The sequence below is a fragment of the Solanum dulcamara genome, chromosome 9, assembly GCF_947179165.1.
Source record: "Solanum dulcamara chromosome 9, daSolDulc1.2, whole genome shotgun sequence".
Classification (NCBI taxonomy): Eukaryota; Viridiplantae; Streptophyta; class Magnoliopsida; order Solanales; family Solanaceae; genus Solanum; species Solanum dulcamara.
The window spans coordinates 140,353-164,086 of record NC_077245.1 but is presented as its reverse complement, the minus strand read 5'-3'; the positions used below and the strand labels follow the sequence as shown (position 1 = coordinate 164,086).

At 37.9% G+C, this 23,734-nt stretch overlaps 2 protein-coding genes across 2 annotated transcripts; one reads left to right on the top strand and one right to left on the bottom strand.

The window, feature by feature from the left end:
- The first annotated feature begins 491 nt into the window (after positions 1-491).
- Positions 492-16,238, top strand: LOC129904066 (tetratricopeptide repeat protein SKI3). The gene is made up of 20 exons (XM_055979596.1): positions 492-693; positions 780-1,190; positions 1,279-1,362; positions 1,481-1,531; positions 3,274-3,366; positions 3,806-3,946; positions 4,079-4,159; positions 4,355-4,602; positions 4,679-4,850; positions 9,211-9,326; positions 9,417-9,474; positions 9,753-9,818; positions 9,948-10,160; positions 10,307-10,358; positions 10,736-11,109; positions 11,193-11,287; positions 12,972-13,214; positions 13,381-14,024; positions 14,287-14,490; positions 15,514-16,238. The coding sequence occupies exons 1-20, from the start codon at positions 691-693 to the stop codon at positions 15,693-15,695; spliced, it is 3,531 nt and encodes a 1,176-aa protein (XP_055835571.1). The 5' UTR covers positions 492-690; the 3' UTR covers positions 15,696-16,238.
- A 3,796-nt stretch (positions 16,239-20,034) lies between these two features.
- On the bottom strand, positions 20,035-22,619 carry LOC129902706 (40S ribosomal protein S5). The gene is made up of 5 exons (XM_055978077.1): positions 22,514-22,619; positions 22,281-22,432; positions 20,833-21,104; positions 20,403-20,606; positions 20,035-20,262 (listed from the first exon to the last, which is right to left on the bottom strand). Exons 2-5 carry the CDS (start codon positions 22,395-22,397, stop codon positions 20,208-20,210), a joined length of 648 nt encoding a protein of 215 aa, XP_055834052.1. The 5' UTR covers positions 22,398-22,432; positions 22,514-22,619; the 3' UTR covers positions 20,035-20,207.
- Between the last annotated feature and the right edge of the window lie 1,115 nt (positions 22,620-23,734).

Here is a 23,734-nt window from a genome sequence, read left to right as displayed (position 1 = left end):
TAATTTGCTGCTGATGGTGGTTTTGGACGGACATATATAATTCGAGATCAACCATCGTCTCATTGCTCGTGAAAATGGCTAGCTGGTTTCTGCTAATTCCTCTCAGCCTCTTTTATCTCTATTCATAATCATATAACACATTGCAAACAAATTAAAAGAAAAATATGAATTAACTGACGCCAAAATATTAGGGAAATGACAAAAATGGTTGGTTCCTTATGTATGGCCATAGAATAATTCCTATTTGTTAGATTTGAGGGGAATTGTAATACAAAAAATTAAAATTAGCAGAAATTATTAAAGGCAAAAAAAAATAATACTGTAAACAGAAATTGCAAAATTAAAATCTCTCACTTAACCTTATTTCTTTTACAATATATTTGTTACAAAATCTAACTAATAGAAATTGGTAAATATGTGATTAAGATAGATAAAATAAAAAGCTCACATTTGAGATAAATTTAAAGAACCACAAATGCTTAAAAGTATAGTGTTTAGAAAACTATGCCCAAAATTAAGGGGATCATCTTTGAAAAAATAGAAAACAATTTAAAGCTGGATTTGTGAAAATAAAGAATAGGGGAAAAGTAAAGAAAAGGAAGGAAAGAGAGAGAAATTTTGAGGCTGGATTGTATAATCGGCGGTTGCCTCGCCGGCGAAGTCTTCAAGGGTTTCGTTCAAGAGCTGAAAATGGTACTTTCTTTCAACCTTTTCTCTCCCGTTTACGTAGTAGTAGTAGTAGTAATTTTTAATCTATCATTAAGCTTTTTAACTGTCAGAGTGAAGAAGACGATGCTGCTATAAGACGGTTAGAAGAAGCGGTTGTCTCCCAGCCGGGCGACCCTTGTCTCCACTTTGATCTCGGGGTCTTGCTATGGGACAAGGGAGGAGAATTGCCAGAGAAAGCCGCACAACATTTTCTCATAGCAGCCAAGCTCAACCCACAAAACGCTGCTGCTTTCACATATTTGGGACATTACTATGCTCGAGTAGCTGTCGACTCTCAGAGGGCTATCAAGTGTTATCAGAGAGCCCTCGGCCTTAATCCCGACGATTCAATTGCTGGGGAAGCAATTTGTGATATACTGGACGCAGCTGGAAAAGAGACCTTGGAAATAGCTGTATGCCGTGAAGCTTCACACAAGTCGCCCAGGGCCTTTTGGGCTTTATGCAGATTGGGTTACCTTCTGGTTATTGCCCACCCTAATTTTCTACTTCTACATTGCCTCCTAAACCTTTTTCGGGTTCCGTCCTGTGAAACACATTGCAAACTTACAGGTTAACCAAAAGAAGTGGTCCGAAGCAGTGCAGAGTCTTCAGCAGTCCATCAGAGGCTATCCCACATGTGCTGATTTGTGGGAGGTTATTTCCCAGTCTGTTTCTCGTTTGTTCTTATTAATAATTGCTCTGACGTCTGTGTAGTTTATTCCTTCATGAGTTCAGTCCTCAGTGGCTTTTTCCCCATCTTGTACTTATCCAGGCCCTGGGTCTATCCTACCAGCAAATGGGCATGTTTACAGCGGCTGTTAAGGTAATTACCTATGTTCTATCTAGTTCATAAAGGGTAGTTGAAGATGTTAAAATCCACGAAAGGGGGAGATAAGGTAATCTATGGAAGCATCCTGTTGAAACATATGAAAGAAGAGTGAGCTACTTAATGGAAGATGGTATGCCTTAAAGGATAAGGGACATATCTAATTTTGTCACTTAAACACTTTCTCTATATTTTTAATGTTTCAAAGCTTTGGTTTATTGATACATAGATGTATGTGTATTAAAAATAGTTGAACGGAGTAAGAAGTTTGAATGCTGCTTATTTGCTCTGTGTATCTTGCTATTTTGCTGCCATTATTTTCCTTTGAATCCTGCTTTAATAACACTTCTTTTGAAAGGTAGATGCAAGTTATGCGTACATCCTACCCTCCCTAGACCACAAGTGGGATTACACTGGGTATGTTGTTGTTGTTGGAGTAAGATGTTTGAATAGTTAAGTGCATTGTGTCGCAATGATAGTACATCCCTTTGATACCGTGTCGCAATGATAGTACTTCCCTTTGATGGCATGTCTCAATGGTAGTACATCCCTTTGATGCTTGCTATACCTTGATAATAAGGGGGGTGGAATAAGTGTAAGAAATCTGAAATGACATGATAAAAGTCTACTTTTCTAATGCTTGTGGAGGTATAACATGGGAGGAATGAAGTCTGGAAGGAGTTGATAAATGCTATCCATGGTAAAGAGGAAGCATGGAGAAATATAGAAGGGGGAGTATCGAAGAGCGTTAATAAGCAGTGGAAGAGTTCAACAAGTTTACGAGATTAGAGGTGGGTAATGGAGCCAAAATCCGATTCTGGACAGATTTGTGGAATGGAGATGAGTGCTTGAAGGATAAATTTCCTAACTTGGTCAGTTGCTTTCTGGTTTTCATGCAAATACTGGTTGGCAGATTGATTTCAGGAGAAATTTAAATGATGGTAACACAGAGCATTTCTGTCAGTTACTGCAGCTGGAATCAGTTAGTTGATCATAATATAATGGACTCTCTTATTTGGTTAGCAAGCAAAGATAGCAAATTTTCAGTCAAGAGTTGCTACAGACTGTTGATAAAGTAGTCAGGACAATGAGAAGCTTCTTGGCCATGGAAAATGATCTAAAAGACAAAAGCTCCTGTTAATGTATAGCTTGCTTTGGGTGGATAGCTACTTGAGGGGCATGTTTAACTCAAAAGTATTTGCAGAAGAAATTTTTTGTCGTATTCAACAAATGCTATTAGTGTCAAGAAGATCAGGAGTCAGTTGAGCACCTATTTCTTCACTGCAGATTTGCCAGACAATGCTGGGGTTTATTTCTTTTAGCAGAGGTATTACTTGGGTGATGCCTCACAGTGTGAAAGGGTTAATGGGAAGTTGGTAGCAGCTGGTGGTTCCTAAAGAGAGAAAGCAGATATGGAGGATTGATCCATTGTGCATCTTTTGAACAATTTGGCTGGAGAGGAACAAGGCTTTTTTTGAAGGGCATAGAATTTGGATTTCTAGAGCTAAAAATAGATGCTTACAAAATTTGTACTTCTGGTGTAAAAGTAGCCCATAGTGAGTTTAAATCAGTATATGGATTTCTTAGATTTGTTAGGAAAGAGAATGTAATCGGCTGTCTGCTCCATACTTTGTATTTCTGCTCCTTTCTATACCATGTTGGTACTCTTTAATATGACTTTTACCTTAGAAAAAAATGTCTGCTACATGTTGCTCAATCATTTTTTCTCATTATAATAGTCCTATGGAAGAGCTATTGAATTGGAGGAAACAAGGGTATTTGCGCTGGTGGAAAGTGGAAATGTCTATTTGATGCTTGGTTCGTTTCGAAAGGTAAAGTTTCTCCTTGCTTCTGGTCCATGCTTCGCTTTGTGCAATTTTAACAAGCTTGATATATGTAGTTTGAATTGTGGATTTGGATTGGTACTCCTAAACATGGAGTGGTTTAGTATACTCGTGTCTGAATTCAAAATTATCAGGTTGTGTGCATTGTGCCTCTAGGTATTATTCTGCCAAATAAACTTTTATAAGGATAGACATAAAGTTCCTTTTATTTATACAAAAGCTTCTCCCCGTAGAAAAAAAGAAGAAAAGTTCTGTTATAGTAAGGCTATGAGCTCATATGGGGAATACTTACGTAAGCCTCATTTGCTAAGTAAATGATATACAGAGTTGCATAAAAGATCTCCTGATATTTCAGCATGATCATACCTCTGAAAGATATTCGGATTCTTTTAATAATTCTTTCTTTACCCTTCAATCCTGAATGAAGGGAATAGAGCAGTTTCGGCAAGCTTTACAAATCTCACCTCTGAATTTGTCCGCACATCATGGTCTTGCCTCTGCACTCCTTAGTTTGGCAAAGGAATGTATTGATTCTGGTGCCTTTAAATGGGGAGCTTCACTCTTAGAGGTCAGCTATATAGTAATTTTCAAGTTTTAATTGCTTCTGTAGCATGATGGTGCAAAAGGACATACTTATTCTATTCCTTCGCCCTTCCTTCTTTTGGTTGAGATTTTTCTCAAATGTTTTGCTTAATTTCAGGAAGCTTCAAAGATGGCTCTAGCAAGTACTTCCATTGTTGGCAATATATCTTGTGCTTGGAAGCTGCTTGGAGATATTCAGGTAACTGCATCTGTTGAATTATGTTTTTCTTTGCATACTGCCAGTTGTTTTCGTGCAAATTCCATTCTCCAACATCTCATGGCTTCCCACAGCTTTGTGTGGAGCATGTCAAGCCTCCCCCCATCCTATTACCTTACGACATTGATGTTTTAGTGTTGACTGGTTGACTATGGTGCTGTTTCTATTCTTGGTTAGCTCACATACGCAAAATGTTTTCCATGGATGGATGAAGGATTGGGCTCAGGAGCGGACGAAAATTCATTCAGTAATTCGATCCTGTCATGGAAGAGAATCTGCTGTTTAGAAGTCAGATCTGCTTGTTGCTCCTACCAGCGGGCATTGCATTTGTCCCCTTGGCAAGCTAATGTGTATACTGATGTTGCCATTGCATCTGAGCTTCTTTTCTCGTTAAAGGAGAACTGTAAAGATGACATGAACTCTTGGTATGTGTTCTATTTTATTGCTTAATGTATTCTTACATTTGAACTTGCTCATTTATTACACTGGCTCATTTATCAGGTTTGTGTCTGAAAAGATGTGCCTTGGAGGCTTATTACTTGAAGGTTGGAATAGCGAGTTTTGGGTAGCCTTAGGGTGTTTATCTGATCATTCTGCATTGAAGCAACATGCTTTCATACGGGCACTGCAGTTGGATGTTTCTCTTGCAGTTGCATGGGCACATCTTGGAAAGGTAACTTGCTGCATTAGTTTCCAAGATTATCTGTTTTCATTTATTTCTCGAAACTGTCATAAATGGATAACTGAAAGCACTTTGTATCATGGATCATGTAATTACTGTTCCATTTATTGAATATCTATGCTAGAATCCATAAATTCTGGACAGCCCTTCTTCCTCAGGTCCTGAAGAACAACTCATTGAATTTGTTGGCTTCATGTAAGAAGAGCCAAAAATATGTTTAAATTGGTTCATGATAAGATGTTAATCATAGGAGTCAAATACCAGGAAATATCATTGTGTTTTGCATGAACTGTTAGAAAAATAGACTGAGTGTGCAATTAAACACATGGACTTTTGTTCATCCAGGATTGGATGATTTACTTCTGATGTCTTAAGTCTTGCTCGTACTGTTTACCCATCAATGTAATATAAAGGTTCTTCATATTAGGCCTAATTGTCATAGTTTAGAAATTTAGCTAGCCTATCCAATTGCAGGAACTATAAGGCCCCATTTGGAAATGATTTGAAATCAGATTGATTTGAAGTTGAAGTTTTGTTTGGACTTTCAATTTGGATTTCTTGAGTTATATTTTTTCTCATAAATGTGAAACCCCCACAAGTTGGGAGAACTATCAAACTTTTTCCAATTTGTATACAATCTTACCAAATTTTATCAAATGAGCAAACCATAGTTAATAAATAAGATATGGAATATCGTAAGATGCCGCATTGACAAATCACATATCTCCAAGTTCCCTTTATAAATAAATATTTGTGATTACAAACTTTCAAAGACACATAATTTTATAAAGACCCACTAATCAACAATAGTAGTAACTAGATATTCTTGAATATAATTCTTTCACATGATACGAACAATCTCTTCATGCCGAGCTTGAGTCTTTTTTTACAAAATTTAAATTGATGTTTTTTTTTACAAAAACTTACGGGTCAAGTTTTACATTTAGAAAAATTTAAGCGGAATGACCCGGGAGACCCCTGTACTTGGCTCCGTTTGTCAGTTGAACTCTCCTACTCATCAGTTTGGCAACTGAACCTTTAAACTCATTAGAGCACAACATTTCAAACCCCTCTGACCATTGACCGACTTATGTGGCGCTGATTTGGATAAACATGTGAAAGCAGACGCTTAAAAGTGAGTACATTTTTAAAAATAATAATTAATTTTAAATAATTAAAAAAAAACTATCTTCTTCAACCACCCCCACCCTCACCCCCATGCCCAACTTTCTTCTTCTCCAACCCAGCCTCCTCCATACCCCAATCCCCAAAATTCTTCTCCTTCATCCCTTCTATTCTTCGAATTCACCCATCACACCCATTCTCCTCCTCCTCTTCTTCTTCTTCCTCAACTCTTTTGCTACAAATCAACATCTCATCCATAGCCCCTTTGTTCTGCCCCACACCCTTACCTCTCTAATTTTTAGTTTTGTAGATTTTAAAAATATTGATACCATTGTTTGTGTTAGTTAGTTTTAAAGAAGAGGTGTGTGTATGGATTAACATGAAGGGTGATGATGGGTATTGAAAAATTTAAAACTCCATGGATGAATTTGAGAAAGCTTAAAGAACAATAAATGGGTCTTGTAAATTTGTGAAATTAATTTAAAAATGTGATTGATGCTCGTTGGGTTTGTGTAGGTAAACTTGTAGATGAATTTTCAAGTCAAATGGGAAGAATTTCACTTATTTGGTATGAATTTGGTGTTCAATTTGTCAGTAATATGAAGAACATGGCTATTTGAAATTTTTCAGAAATTGCAAAAGTGGCCTATTTGATTTTTTGATTTTTTGAAAATATAATTTCTTATGTGTCATTAAAAAATGACGTGGAATGTCACTTGTAATCGAGTGTATTACACGCACTGATCGGATGAGAAAAGGGTTTGAAATGTTGTGTTCTAATAGGTTTAAGGGTTCAATTGGCAAACTGATAAGTAGGAGTGTTCAACTGACAAACGAAGCCAAATACAGGGGTCTCCTAGATCATTCCGCCAAAAAATTTGGAATCCCAAATCCTGTTTTTTTAGGAGAATTTGAAATTTGAAATCATGATTATAAATCATGATCCTAAATCGCATGTCCAAACACCTACTATAACAATTGTGATTTATGCCCCTGTCCCGTGTAAACTGCCCTCCATAAAAAGAAGGGTCCACCAGTTCTAAATCTTCAATGATCTCAGAAAACTCTCTCATAGCCCTAGAGTTGTCCCTACCAGATTTTCATTCAGAAGCAAATCCGGTGATGTTAAAATCACCACCCACTACCCAAGCCTCTTCACTAAGCCCTCTAGATCCTGCTAACTCCCACCAAAGTTCCTCGCTTTCCACTCCGTCGTTTGAAGCATAATCTCCATTGCAAAACCAAGCAAAATCCCTATTATTGATGAAAGAGGATTTAACTGTCTTAGAATAAACCCCTCATTAATAATCTCCCTGAGTACCCACCCTCTTATCCCATAGAAAAAGAAATCCTCCACTTCTTCCATTGGCCTCCAAGGTGGCATAATCAGCCCACCTGTTTACAAATAGATGTCTAGCTACATCCCCTATATCCCCTTCCATTTTTTTTCTTGGAAACAATAGATATCCGCTCTCCATTCTATTTATAATGATTTGATCATCTTCCTCTTTTCGAGATCATTCAAACCCCTCATGTTCTAAGAGATTATATCAGCTTTCTTTGATATCCTGATGACTTTAGAGTCTCCCCTAGCTTCTCCTTCCTTGAATTTTACCCTGAACTCCAATTTTTTTACGTTGGCTCCCTTAGCTTTGCTGGTGATTGAAATGGGACTAGGACAAGATGCCTCTGCCATCTCTTGTCTTTTGCTATCAAATTTCAGGAATAAGGACCAAAACCCACCTTCGACATCCTTAAAACCCACCCCTAGTTGCTTGCTTAACTGCAAAATGTGACGCTGAAACTGAGTAGAAGCATCCGAATCAGCATCTTGGACTTGGGCGTCTAGAGGTTTCGCAACATGACTTGTTCGCCAACTTCTTGCTAGGAAATTCGAACAAAAACTGTGAATCGTTAAGGTCATAGATGTATACTCCACAAGGAACACCTGTAAATAGAGAGTTGTGGGGAAGTGGGACATTCTCGGTGAAGTTCTTCTACCCTAGCTTACTTAAAAGAGAGAACTCAAACTTCTTAATCTCTATTTTATTCAAAAAAAGAAAGAAGAGTGAACTTGAACTTTCTATATTAGATGGGTTTACTAGAGCACGAGAAAGGTGCATGTTCACCTGGATGACAATAAGTGGGGCAATCGTAATTGCTATTAATTTTGTTTTTAAAAAAGGGAAGGACAGAGTTACCTGGTACCTGGTGCTAGTGGGAGGTGATAGGTTTCTCGTGGAATTAGTCGAGGTGCAAGAAAGCAGGCCCGGACACCACAGTTATTAAAAAAAGGTATACCATTTGGTGTTTTATATGCAAAAGAGCAAACGAAGATGTGGACCATTTACTAGTGCACTGCTAGATTGCAAGGCAATTGTAGTGGACACTATTAACCTGTTTGGAGCAGTGTTGTCAAAGGCGCGCTTAAGATCTAAAGCGAGGCTCAAACCGTGTTAAGCGCTTCGCCTCGCTTTATGGGTGCTTCAGTGTCGTCATCAAGGTTCTAAGACATATTTTTCCTTGCCAATGAGCCTCTTCTGAAGAGGTGATACTAAACAATTGATATTTCACTTTGTCTTAATCTTTTTCCAATTTCTTTGTTCATATATTTGTCATCCATGTTTATAATTATTAGTCTTGGACTAAACACACACACGTATATATATATATTTTTTTCTCCCTTTGTGCCTTTTTCCATTAAAGCCCACACTTTATTTGCACTTTGCGCTTAAAACCCCAACGGACCTTGGAGCTTTTCTGCGCTTTTCGCCTTTGATAACACTGGTTTGGAGTATAGTGATTAACTTCCGGTACAGTGAAAGATGTGTTGCATAACTGTCTTTCTGAAGAAGGTGAAGGGGATGCAAAGCATGAGATGTTGGTCCATTGGCCCTTTCGTGGGGATTTTGGAGGGACAGCACCAAGAGAGCATCTGAGGAGTAGAAAATGAGTTTTTACGTGGATAGTACTTTTCAACTTTTTAAGCATCCACAATATTACTATTTGTATAGATGACTGTCATCTATAGAATCACGTCTTTCTTGTCACCTGCTTCCCTCATATTTTTTTTGTGCGTGTGTGTGTGTGGATCTCCTTATCCAATGTGCTGAACTATTACCCGTTGCTAGTCATCATCATACTGTTTATTAAGGTCAGGTTTGTTATGTAAATTAATTGATGCATGTGAGACGATTAGATCCATCTAAACGTTGGGTTCATATAGCTCTATAGGCAGGAGGGGGAAAGTCAATTGGCTCAGCTAGCATTTGATCGTGCAAGAAGTATTGATCCTTCACTTTCATTGCCGTGGTCAGGCATGTCGGCTGATGCTGCTGCAAGGTAAATTCATTATGTTATCTAGAAAAACATAAGGAACGATGCATTTGCACCTTTTATGTGAAATATAAAGCTGAATACGCTTCTTGACAGGAATCTGAAACCAGACGAGGCTTATGAGTGCTGTCTGCGGGCGGTTCAGATCTTTCCAGTAACTACATTTCTCTCTTTAAGTGTTGTTTTCAGAAAATATTTCAACTTTCGCCTTCTCTGGGAGTTTGTCATGTTGTTCCGCATCTAAAGTTTGTATAACAGCTCACATCCTGATGCTTGTGAAAATAAACTTTAGAGTTCAGATACACACTTATATACATGTGATTCTCCCAGCAAGTCAATACAATAATTGCTTTTCAGAAAATTCATGCGCGGTTTCTTTTCAGTTTTTTTTTGTCCTATTTGGAGGTTCTTACAGTGCCTGTCTATGAATAGCTTGCAGAATTCCAAACAGGTCTAGTTAAGCTTGCTCTGCAGTCTGGTTATCTGCGATCTCCAGAGGTACTTAGGCACTTGGTTTACAATGTATTGTGTATGTAAATGTTGCTCGTCTATGGTTAGACTCTGATTCATTGACAAGGGATTACTTCAGATAGTATCGAGTGTAAGTTATTATAATTGTTATACCAGGCATTTGGAGCCATCCAGCAGGCTTTGCAGCGTGCACCTCAGTATCCTGAATCTCACAATCTGAAAGGGCTAGTTTGTGAGGCACGGAGTGATTATGAAAGTGCTGTTGCCTCATATAGGCTGGCACGCCTTGCTGCCAGAGTTTTTGCAGGAAAAGTTTCAAAATCATATCTTGCAGATATATCTATTAATTTGACCAGGTCACTTTGTATGGTAATACACTTTTCCACATCTTCTCAGATTCACGTTCTTTTGCTTGAGATCCAATGTGAAATGCTACTCATTTTTTTGCCATTGTCAATGGGTGCTTTGATCAACATTATATTATGCAAGTTCTGAGATGCTTTGTATCCATACAGGCAGGAAATGCTGATGATGCTATTGAAGAATGTAAATATTTGGAAAGCAAAGGTATGATTCTTTATCATAATCGCATTTTTGTTGTTCCTAGTGAGAAATTACTGCTAAAGAAAAATATCATGGTGAGGAATTAGGGCCTGCTGCTTGTATGGAACAAAATAACAATTATGAATTGAGTACTGTAAAAAATATTATGAATTGAGATTTTACACGAGTGCTGACCTACTAGTTGGGCAAAAGTGTTAGGTATTGGGTATCTCTTAGTGTTCACTTTAGCTAGTTGCTGAAGTCGTGGAGTGGCATCTTGCTAAAAATTTATTTGATTTTTTTTTGTCCTAATTGCATGCTTTTGCTCTCATAATCTAAAATGCACTATGACAATGCTTATTGCTTGGTTATTTTGAACCTGTAATTTCCATTTTTGCTAGGTCTTCTGGATGTAGAAGGTTTGCAACTTTATGCGCTTTCTTATTGGAAACTAGGCAAATATGACCTTGCTCTTTCGATGGCAAAGAGACTCGTCCCATCTGCTTTACCAACAGAGCATCCATTGGCTGCTGCCTCCGTCAGTTTCATCTGTAGATTAGTATATCATATTTCAGGGAAGGAATTAGCTATTAGAAACATCTTGCAACTGCCAAAAAGAGCTTTCCAGAATTCAAGAGTTAGGCTTGTAGCATCTGCTATTCATGCATTAGATGAAAGTCATCAGCTTGACTCAGTTGTTTCAAGTGTTCGTGAGTCTCTTTCATCTAGCAAAGAGATTCCTGCACTAGATTTCCTGGCCACACTGGGCTTACTAGTAAGTTTTCTGTTTTAGTTGCGTCTTTTTACTTGATCTTGGGTCCCTAAGTGTAAATCCGGACTTCCTTATCGGGGCTTTAGGTCAAACATGGATCTAAGGACTGCCTAGAAGTTCAGAAGGGAGTCAATTATCTAAGAAGAGCTCTTCATATTTCTCCAAACAGTCATTTGATAAGGTACATTTTCATGTTGTCCACTTTGGCATGAACTAGTGAATTGTGCTTGATCAGAGCACTTCATATTAATGGGTGTCATTCATTTTAATCATGGTTTGCTTGAGATTGGAACAGCAACAACTAAGCCTCAGTTCCAAATAAGCTGGGGCCAACTATATGAATCCTCATGGACCATGTTTTTTCATTTATTTTAATTATGATTTGCTTGAGATTAAAGAGTTGGCTAATTTTGGATGCAATTTTGGTGGTTGTTCCAGATTGAAGTTGGAAAAATACGTGAGATTCTGTTTTTACTTCAGAAAGCATTTTGTTTCCTTTTTTGGTTGAGAAATAAATGAATCTTATTGTTGTGTTTTGAGTTGGGCATTATTTGATTGCACTTAAAAGAAGGTCTAAATCTGTATGATTCAGATCGTAGACCATTAAGTGCATTCGTTTCATTAAAATTTAAACACTTATTTGGTCTGAATAAGTCTTAATCATTAAGATCTTGAACATAGTCTTAATATGATTAGAGATACTTTTGTGTGGATAGTTTTCACCACCATTCTACCCACAATCACCAGCCCCCACCACTAACATGCTCTGCCATCACAACCACTACCGTCATTGTTAACCAACATTACTATCACCAACCACCACTGCTATTAACTATTACTGTCAGTCGCTACCACACCTATCAAGGTTAAAATCTCAGCAAGAGGCAAAAAACGCCAAGTAAACTTGTCCCATTGTCTAAGGCCTTGGTGGAGAAATGTGGGAAATATACAGTTGATTGGTCGACGTGCGTACTGGTATGACCACTATTATTATTATAAAAAGATGATGAATAAATTACCAAAGTCATGATTCTTGGTCGCAGCCTGTCAGTTTTCTCGGCCTAGAATTCCTGTTGAGAATTCAATCTTCTACATTAGCATCACTTACACATCAATGTCCATGTTGTCTTTTAAGTTGGAGGGTGGGTGGGGAGATTGGCGTTTGCTAAGTTTTCTCGGCCTTTGAAAATCTTTGCATGGATGTCCTGTTCTTCATGCTCAAGAACTCTTGCTGAATATCATTGGTCAGTCTTCTCTCATTTTGCACAATTGATTTGTTCCGTCTTGATTTTCGTTCTTTTTTGAAAAAAAATAATGGTAATTGTATACTCAGCACACAAAACTAGCATCCAGATTTACAAAATATGCAGCGAGTCCTAATGAACCTAATTACAATAATTCCAAAAACTCTAGTATTGACTCAGACTCCACCACAAAACATTATTTACGCCAGAAATGCAAGCATAATGCAATCAAGCTTAATTTTCTGCATAAAGTCAGATTTTCCCTCAAAACACCTAGCATTTCTTTCTCTCCAAACTGTGTGTACCATATTGTAGCTAGTAGGACTTTCCACCATCTTTTGTTCCCAGCATAGTTCCAACAACTCAGCAATTCATGGGTGTTTTTGGGCATTAACCACTTCTTCTTTCCCAGATTTTCGCTCGTCTTTCATTATGTGTACATTTCAATTATGGGCTAGTGTGTTTGAATTACTTGCTGTGTCGATCTTGATACTTGATAGAGTTTAGCAAATGCATTGTTGATTGCTATTCCCTATATGAAACTTATTTCCATTTATAAATTTGTGTTCTTGGTATGAATGATCAAAGTTGATTGATCTTCTGTAATATTCTGGTAAATAGGACCCTTCTTGGCTATCTATTAGTATCCAGCAAAGAATGGAAAGATGTTCACATTTCAGCTCGATGCTTCATAGTGGATCCTTCTGAACATCAGAAAAAGGAAGGTGTTAAATCCAGTGTTGAGATTTTTGGTGCTGGAGCAGTTGCTTGCTTTACTGTGGGGAGCGGCAAGAAGACATTACCCATGTCCATCTGTAGAGAAAATTCAACATTGGGGTGCAAAACAATCAAGCTGCTGCAGAAGTAATGTTCTTTATCCACGTGCTGTTGGGCTTTATTTATGAAATTTTATTTCTATTATACACTTCCTGTGGCTCGTTTCATTGGTAAATGAACCTGATACTTCTGGTGCGATGAAATATATGCCAAAGCTTTTCTGTGTGTCTAATTTAAATGTTTATATTTATAGGTGTGTCCATCAGGAGCCTTGGGACCATCATTCGTATTACCTCCTTGTACTAAACTATCTTCAGAAGGCGCGGGAGGAGAAATTCCCTCGTAACCTGTGTGTTGTTCTTGAGAGATTAATAAGTGTGGCTCTTCGAAGTGAGCTTTATGCAAAGGAGGACATATCTTCCCAGTACCAAAAGTTCCAGCTTCTGCTTTGTGCCGCAGAGGTTAGTTTGCGTTGTGGGAATAATTTCAAGTGCATTATGCATGCAAAAAGTGCTCTAGAGATGCAGATTCCAGATAACTGCCTCTTCTTTGCACACTTGCTACTGTGTCGTGCCTATGCTGTGGAAGATAATTATTCAGGGCTTCATGAAGAATACATAAGGTGCTTGGAGCTCAAAACTGATTATCATATTGGTTGGATTTGTCTTAAGTTTCTTGAAAGTCGATACAAGCTGCACTCAGATTCCAGTTCACTAGCCTTGGCCTTTCGAGAGTGTGGCAAAGAAATTAAAACTTCGTGGAACATGTGGATTGCTATGTATAATTTGGTTCAAGGTCTAACTGCAGTATGGAATGGGGAATTTATTGGTGCAGAAGAGTCCCTTGCACAAGCTTGCTCGTTAGCTGGTGGCGAGAGTTTCCTTTTTCTTAGCCATGGTAAGATTTGCTGAACAATTCTGAAACTGACTTTAATATGCTTAAACTCTTTCCTATTAACCCACTTTTTGGCAGATGTGTATTTTCCCATTCAAAAGCTCTTCTATTTCTCTCTGCAGAACCCACATAATAAGTGCCCAGGGGTTGCCTTCCATCGTCTGCATTTTCTTTCCTTCTATCCGTCTTTCTTTCTTTCCCTCTGTGTGTCCATTAACGGCTGATGATATTTTTGGTTCAATTGGTAATGGATTTGATTATTCAGGTGCTATTTGCATGGAGATTGCCAGGCAGCAGTCCGATTCAGACTTTTTATCACTTGCTATTAGAAGTCTGAAGAAAGCAAAAGACAGTTCTTCGATACCGCTACCCTTTGTCTCGCTACTACTGGCACAAGCAGAAGCTAGCCTCGGCTCTGAATCAAAGTGGGAAAAGAACCTCATTGAGGAATGGTCATCTTGGCGACCAGGTTTGATATTTTGTCCTTTGGTAATTCATTTGTATTTTATTTAGAGCAGTTAAGTTTGGACTGTGGTTGGCAACTTCGCTTGAGTCAATACTGAGTGCAATATCAAGTAATGGGTCTTTCACAATCAGACTACTGACTACCTATACACTACGGTATTTGATTATGGAAATTTGCTGTGTAGCTGACCCTCTTAGTCCATTCGTGCCAGAGTGCGACCCTCTTAGTCCTTTAATGTTTTATGTTTTTAATAAGATTTGAATACTATGGGGTTGAAAATTCTGACTGAAATTTCCACTTTCTTGCATAGTGTTCGGCCAAGGTTACCAATATATGCATCTCCATTTGAATTCCATTCCAGTTCCCTGTGTTTCTACACATAGCTAATTGCCAATGTGATATGCAAAGGGGGGGAAGAGAAATATTTATACATGGAATATTTGGGAGGGTTGAGCAACCCTTCTGCCTTTATGCAAACTAACCACACAAAGAAACAACTAAAGGAGAAAAACAGAAACAGAACAGAGAACCTTATCCTCACAATTTGTGGCAAAATGATCAGTGTTGTCAACAGGGCACTTAAGCTCTGAAGCGAGGCGCAAAGCAAGTTGGGCACTTCACATCGCTTAGGCAGTGGTTTAGTGAAAGCACTATGGTGTTTTATTTCGGCGTTCCTGTCACCAACTGCCCTTTTAAAAGGGCAAGGTTAATAGTTATTTCATGTATTTGTAGTTTTTTTCAATTGCTCCACCCATATATTTGCACATATTTCAACATCTTGAGCTCCCGGTAGATCTTGGTGCTCTTCATCTTGACAAGACTGAGACTGACAGGAACTGCCTATTTGTACCATTGTTCTTACTAGCAAAAAGACAGAAAGCTATTATTGTATTGTTACTCTTGCTGGTTTGTTTCCCCTGCTGGCTCAGAAAAACAGATACTGTCCAAGTTTATGCATGATTGTCCGAATGGCTTATCCAATTTGCTTATTCAGCTCATACTTTGGTTTCATCATGTTTCTTGCAGAAATTAGGCCTGCTGAACTATTTTTCCAGATGCATTTGCTTTCTAGACGGCTGACAGAAGGTTCTGGAGCTATATCCAATCTGGAGCCATCTACAAGTCCTCTAAGATGGATACTTCAAGCTATCCATATCAATCCGTCTTGTTTGAGATATTGGAGAGCTTTGGTGAAATTTATGGAGTAACTTGCAAGCTCTGTGAACTCGTACAACTACTCAAATTCTGTTGTTTCTGCTACTGACTAGGCATTTCATTTTTCTGCTTCCCCGAATCCGGCAAATATTATGGTTATATCTGCCTTTTGCATAGTTTAATTTAGGATTCCATCTTTTTATTTGGTCATTTTAATTCTCCTTTGCACTTCTCGATTCCTTCCACCTCACGTGTATTGTCATATGCATAGTTTGGCCATAGGTATCTCATAAGACACTCTCGCAGCCGTCTAATTACTACTGTATCAGACAAACGTTACTTTAATTCTCCTAACTATGAGCAGCTGTTGACAAACATTACTGGCGGGTGCAGAGGTTCAGCAAGCGTTATCGGCATTGGGAAAGACACTGGTTGGGAAAGTGTCAAAAATTGGAACTAATAGCCACACAATTTCTTCTTTTTGATTGTACAATGTGAGGAAAATGTTATAATTTTTTATTGTAGTATATGTTAATTTTCGTACCAAACTCAGGAGCTCTTATTGTGTTCTTCAGCGTAAGCATTTCCATACTTGAGTTCAGTGTGATCCCAGTTGCTCTTCCAATGTTTTTACTGGAGTTAATTGGGTAAAGTCAACTTGTGTAATGAGTGGCTTGCCACATTATAAAACTAGTAGAAAAATAGTAGCTAGTGCTTAATGTCATGCTATAATTGGGGTTATCATAAGATTTAGTTGGATTTACTGAAGTTATCTCAAAAGTTATAAAATGTACTGAAATGCAGGTAAAGTAAGATAAAAAGCGAAGGTGATTGAAAATTCGTGTAAGTGATGACACGTAAAGGAATAGTGCTTACATATATGACTCAGAGCTATAATAACCAATGAAGTATACAAGAGAAGCCATAGTGTTCATAGATAATTCTTGAGAACCAAGTATTGGAACATTATGGATCTAGATAGAGCATTTGTGATATCGAAAATTCATACATAAGATCACAAGCTAAGTTGTAGTTGAGGCTAATCATATTTTCATCTAGTTGTCTTGCCCTCCAGACTCACCTGTGACACAGCAATCAGTTAGAGGGGCCGACAAACTACAATCCATTACAAATATCAAGAATAGACGTTTTAACATATAAATTAACATATAAAGTACAGGTGCGATAATCTCATGTCCTTTTGACGCTACGACCCATTTTTTAGTCTGGAAAACTTGATTCGTGTGTTATATTTATATTCCTTGCTAGAATATAAATCTAAAATAAAATGTTGACAAAAAAAATATAGAAAGAGAAGAAACATGTGATTTTTTTCGACTACCAATAATAAGAAGAAAGACGAGCATTTTGATGAATCCCTAACATCTGGACGTGCAACAAACATGCTTTGAATTTGACTCTTCTAAATGTATAACAGCTGATTGCAACTTTACAAAAGAAAATTTAGACGACTTTTCTCCTGACCCAACTCCCTCCTAATTATTGCCTATTTCTTAAGGTTCTTTCACTCATACCAGAAGTATAATGGAGTTTAAAGAAGAGAGATGTAAGAAGTTCTTGACATTAATTTTTTGTAATTAATCAAATGTAATATGTACCTGGTTTTTATTCTCTTCCCACCTTTTAGCCTTGTGTAAGATTATTCGAGCGATCACACAAGAAGCCAAAGTGCTTCTAACTTTTCACCCTTGCTACAAAACCGATTAGTTTCAACTTTTCTCGATAAAAAGAAATGTTCTTGCTGTGAGATATATAGTGGTTTGGGGGGAAACAGAGGTTGTTGATAGTACCTGGTCATGTATCACTCCCAACAGCCAGCATTTTATCTCAAGCACTCAAAAATTTCAATCATGCTTGTATTTGCAATGCCATCTCCTGCAGCATGACCTGACAGCACAGAGGAATCCTATGGTTACAAGAAGCAACACTGCAAAGATTGGAACCACCACAATCAGAACATGGAAATTCAACATGAAAAGGTACATCAATATTAAGTTATTAATTAAGGCCTCACAAATTGAGCCAATACCTTTAACCTAGTACAGCCTAAAATGTAAACAAAGCCATCAGCAGGAAAAAGAGCCTGGATTTGTTAATGTACTTCGGCCATTCGTATGTCATACTCTATTTACCGGAAACATGATGCTTAATTCAATACCTAAGTTATCATATTTTATCACTTCCTCTTTGCAGTCCTATTAAAGAATGAGAACATGGTAAGTTCTACATTAGGAGTCCTTTATACTGATTTAGGCTCTATCTGTCGGTAGGTTACAACAACATACCCAGTGTAATCCCACAAGTGGAGTCCGGGGAGGGTAGAGTGTACATAAATCTTACCTCTTACCTCTAACTCGGGGAAGTAGAGAGATTGTTTCCGAAAGACCCGCGTCTCGAATGTAACAAATCAAAGTACAAACGGAAAAAGAATACGACAGTGAAGTAAACATATCAATCAATAAGAAAGGTAGTACAAAGCATTCAGAGAAAAGAAACAGTAATAACATCGGGATAATGCGGTAACTAAAAAGAAAATACATGTACAAGACTGATACTACAACAAACACAGTGCTTCCACGCTCCTACCAAGCCTAAACCCATCGAAAAGTGATTCAAAGCTCAACTACCTACCGACCTTTTACCCTAATGTGTGACCTACATACCCTCCTATCTAAGGTCATGTCCTCCGTAACCTATTTGTCAGAAAGGATTGACAGCTCGAAATCACGTCCGTAGCATAAACAAGATATGTTCATGTAAGGGTGTTCAAACATCATAACTTTTATCACTAGCCACCTCAAGTATCAGGACAGATTTTGGTCAAAACTCTGATCCACTCATTAATTAACTTTTGGTCTTTCTTAAGGAATATAACTCATAATCACAATACCTTGGTTACCACACACATGGAAAGTATAATAGTATATGGTTTATCATTTTAACCTTGATATTCTTTCTTCTTGTAAAGTAATGACTACAGATTTTTGGAAACAAAGAGCTTATAGAAAAGTCAGATAAGGAACACTTTATGGCTCATTCCTGAATAAAAAGAGTAAAAGATGTGAAGTCTTGCAACATGACTTCCCAGCAGCCTCCCGGTGCCTTTTTTAAAGAACTTAAATGGCGGCATGTCATACTTGGTCCAACTCCAACCTAGAATTCCTTTTAGGAGAAAAGGAACGATGCTATGGATATACATTGGAAGAGTGATAATAAAAGGCTTTCGTATGAAAAACGAGCTAGGAAGCATTCAAAGCCCTTTTAGTCCAAGTTTGTTTTATCCACTTTTTGGAGACAAGGTATTTAGTCAACAAAAGCTTCCGTCGAAAACATTTTCCATGGCCTTGTTACACCAAAAACAAAGCAAATCACTTTTGTTCAAAATTAACTACATTGCCTTTTTGTCTTCAGAAACTCTAGCATTCCTTTCTCTCCATGTGACCACCACACCCCAGAGGGGATCTTTTAGTTATCTTTAATGTAACGAATCAATGTGTTTACTTGAGTTTTTTAATGCCAAGAGTACAAAAAGCTTTTCTAAGTTGGAGACATTTTCCAAATAGTTGCAAGGTGAAGTCTTTGGTGCACTGAATACTTTTGAGATCTTTTTGTTATTGTAGTCAACTACATCAGAATTCTGTGGTGAAGGTTTTTTTGTTCTGCAGCAAACCTCCTGTCTAGCCTTCATGAACATCTCTTCCCAATCATCACAAAACTTTCTCCATTGTTTCACCCATCAGATAATCTTCTTTGCCTGCTTTCCCACTATTTGATCATCACAAAATACATTGATGTATATATAACTCAAATCTGATTAGCCATAGTGATTAATAGAGAAGGTTAATGTCTTTTTCAAGTATAGTCATTCTATATAATTTAAAAATGCCTCCTTTGGGTTCAGGTTACTAAAACAACCACCTTTGGTTGTTTCTTGAAGTTGACCTCAACTTTATGCTTATCTCATGTATTTGATTGTTTAATGAACGATGCGTTCAAACCTAGTCGACTTAACTTAATTGATAATGTATTTTTTTTTTGTGAAATTGAACATATTGCATTACAATAAGTTTTGAATTAAGCAACGAAACATTGTTTTGCAATTTTTACTTGATGGGTCAAAACATAGATGAGCAAGCAAAAACATAGAAAAATGAAGACCCATAATAAAACAGCCAACTAGAAGTAGAAGCCTTGTTGTCCAGGACTCCTAAAAGTGCCTAGAGGACAGGCCAGATGCAGCAGAAGAATGAATTCTTCTTTCATCGATCAACACTTGCATCGTCTGAACACTCAGTTCAAGAGTAGAGGACACGATACTTAAACATCTAAAACAACTCATAGCATACCATGTGTTTAACAAAATTCTACTGAAAACACAAATAAAGGAACTTCAAAATTTAGAATTTATAACAATACCAAGCATAAATCCTCCAAGAAACTAAATCCATAAGGAGTAGCAGATCTATAATGCCTACATGAAAACAGAAATGAGAAAACAGCATAACCAAAAAGTCCCTTGTAAAAGTTGCTCCAACATTAATCTCTTAACGATTGGCCTTGGCAACCCTTTCAATCTCATCCTTCTTCTTAATGGCATAGCTGCAGAAACAGAAACCATCGACAGTAGTAAGCAATAAAGTTTCACATATGCAAAAAAAGGTATTGCAACAAATCATGTATATGTTATCACAAAGCAATCAGACGGGAATTTAAGTGAACATCAATCTCTAGCCCATTACCTATTTGAAGAACCCTTGGCAGCATTGATGAGTTCATCAGCAAGGCACTCTGCTATGGTCTTGATGTTCCTGAAAGCACTCTCACGTGCACCAGTTGTCAGCAAATAAATTGCCTGGTTAACACGACGAAGTGGAGAAATATCAACGGCTTGACGTCTGACAACACCAGCTGAACCAATACGCGTAGCGTCTTCCCTTGGCCCACTAAATGATTAAATGGAGAAAATAAGTAATCCATGAGACCGATACAGACATATTTGGGTGAAGTTGACAAATAAATTGAAAGATTTATGGTGTTTAGATGAAGTCTGAGCTCAGTATTGGCAAAAATAAACCATTCTTTTACAGATACTGAATGAAGAATCCATTCCAAGACAAACAGTCACCTTCCCGGAAGAAAATGAATAAAGAGTTGATCATCTGATCTCACCTGTTGATAACAGCATCAACAATGACTTGGATTGGGTTTTGGTCTGTCAACAAATGAATGATCTCCATTGCATGCTTAATAATGCGAACAGCCATCAGCTTCTTTCCGTTGTTCCTTCCGTGCATCATAAGAGAATTGGTGAGCCTCTCAACAATTGGGCACTGGGCCTTCCTGAAACGCTTGGCCTGGTATCGACCAGCTGTGTGTGGCATGTAAACTGGATGCTTGTTAGCAGTTGCTGTGATGTAATCCTCAACGGACATGTCATTGATCTTCACCAGAAATTAAGATCATAGTTATTAAAAGATCTTCCAAATTGTATTCAAGATTACAGCCTTACTAATAGAACTTAAAATAATACTCAACTATAAAGGCAGAAGCAGAAGGAATATTCATCTAAGAACGTTACTGAGGAAAAATACACACTTCCACTGAGAACTACAAACTCTTGGATTCAATGCAGACTAGCAAAAAATATGGCAAAGTGGGTGAAAAGATTTACATAGTTCATATCAATTTGCTAAGGTCAAGTTTCAGTCATTTTAGTAGCTTCATTCAAGGTCCAATGTTCACTCAACTCTTTAAGGAAGACTTTAGACATGAAAGTTTTCTGCTTTCAACATTTGGCCATAAAATTAATGTTGATTCTGCTTTTTTTCCAGTCCAAATTACTCTCAAAAATTCAAAAAAAACTCCAATTTGCATCCATAACCAAACAGCATCAAACTGTTGAAAACAAGAACTATTTTTTTTCAAATAATCAATTTTAATAGAGAAACACACCCCATCTTGTTCAAGATTTATATACCATTAAGAAACGTATAGAACTTCTAGTGCTAAATGGATCAACATTAACTCCGAAGATTCATTTAGTCAGCCATTTAATGTGGAATCTAGCCTGATGTTGCTACTTTCACAATCTACCACATTAATAATTTACTACTTTTCTATCCATTAGAGTCGGGAAAAAAATCAGAATTTTTACCCTTTCAAATCATGAAAGTTAATACAAATTAAAAGGCTACATCAATCAGATTAGTTTATACTCATAAAAGTTCATAAAAATTACAAAAGCTACATCAAGCAGATTACTTTATACTCATAAAAGTCCATACAACTTACAAAGCTACATCAACCAGATCAGTTTATACTCATAAAAAGTTAATACAAATAATGAAGCTACATCAACCAGATCAGTTTATACTCATAAAAGTTAATACAAATTACAAAGCTACATCAACCAGATCAGTTTATACTCATAAAAGTTCATAAAAATTACAAAGTTAAATAAACCAGATTAGTTTAATGTACGAATTTCCATTATATACTCAGTTACTACAAGTTGCAGTTTTCATCATTAAAAACACAAAACGAAGTAAATTAACTCAAATCTAGCGAAGTAATAAGCTGTTGGAAGCTATAGAATATGAAAAAGAATAAAGACGTACCGAGACTTCATCGTAGCTCCAGCGATTGAAAAGCATGACATCGGTGTGAGCCTTATTCTCTTTGCTTGCGTCGGCGGGGGCGGCGGGGGCGGGGGCGGCAACTACACCAGCGTCCATTTCTTCTTGTACTTCTCTTGCCTGCTCCGATTCACCTGTAAAATCTAACAGTTAAACAAATACATTTTTCTTGATTTTGAGTTTCAAATACAGAGAAAGATGAGCCGCCGGCGTACCTTCCGGGGAGAGGAGTCGTTCTGCTGTATGCTGCTGCTGCTGCTGTATTAGAGAATGAGAGAATGCTAAAAACCCTGGAGATTTTATAGTAGGGTTTCGTCAGAGAGGGTTGGGCTATTGTATATCACCTCGGCCTAGTAAATATTGGGCTTTTTAGTTAAGCCCAAAACAGCTAAGGATACTACTTATTATTTTATTTTTTTCAGTGAGGCCTTACTTATTTTATTTTTTTCAGTCAGGCCCCTACTTATGAAGTCCACAAAGTTTGGATAATTCACGGATATACAACAACAACAAACCCAGTGTGATCCCACCATGTGGGGTCTGGGGAGGGTAGAGTGTACGCAGACCTAACCCCTACCTTAAAAGGTAGGGCGGCTGTTTCCGAAAGACCCTCGGCTTAAGAGAGAAGAAACAAGGGAGGAGAAACAAGGAAAAACAAGGAAAAACAAGACATAGGTCAGTAAAGCCAGGCATATAACAGACAATATAAAGATATGAATAATGAATAATGAATAATGAATAATGAATAATGAGAGCGATAAAGCGATAAAGTCAGGGTAGGAAAGATCGGGGATAAAGGGGCATTAACTACTATAGATAAAATAGGATACCCAAAGTAGACTGGGCCAACTAATATAAGCAGTAAACCCATGCACAATCCTATGTTAAGACAAATGAGCGCGACTACGACTACTATGGAGAACCGATCGGCCACCTAGCCCACTATCTTAGTCTGAGTCCTCCATAGCCTCCTATCTAAGGTCATGTCCTCGGAGAGCTGCAACTGTGCCATATCATGTCTAATGACCTCTTCCCAATATTTCTTTGGCCTCCCTTTGCCCCTCCTGAAACCGTCCATAGCCAACCTCTCGCACCTCCGCACTGGAGCATCTGTGTCTCTCCTCTTCACATGCCCAAACCATCTCAGTCTCGCTTCCCGCATCTTGTCCTCCACCGATGCCACTCCCACCTTGTCTCGGATATCTTCATTCCTAATTCTATCCATCCTAGTGTGCCCACACATCCACCGCAGCATTCGCATTTCCGCGACTCTCATCTTCTGGACATGAAGTTTCTTGATTGGCCAACACTCCACCCCGTACAATAGGGTCGGTCTAACCACCACTTTGTAGAACTTGCCTTTGAGTTTTTGTGGCACTTTTTTGTCACACAGCACTCCGGAGGCGAGCCTCCATTTCATCCACCCTGCACTGATG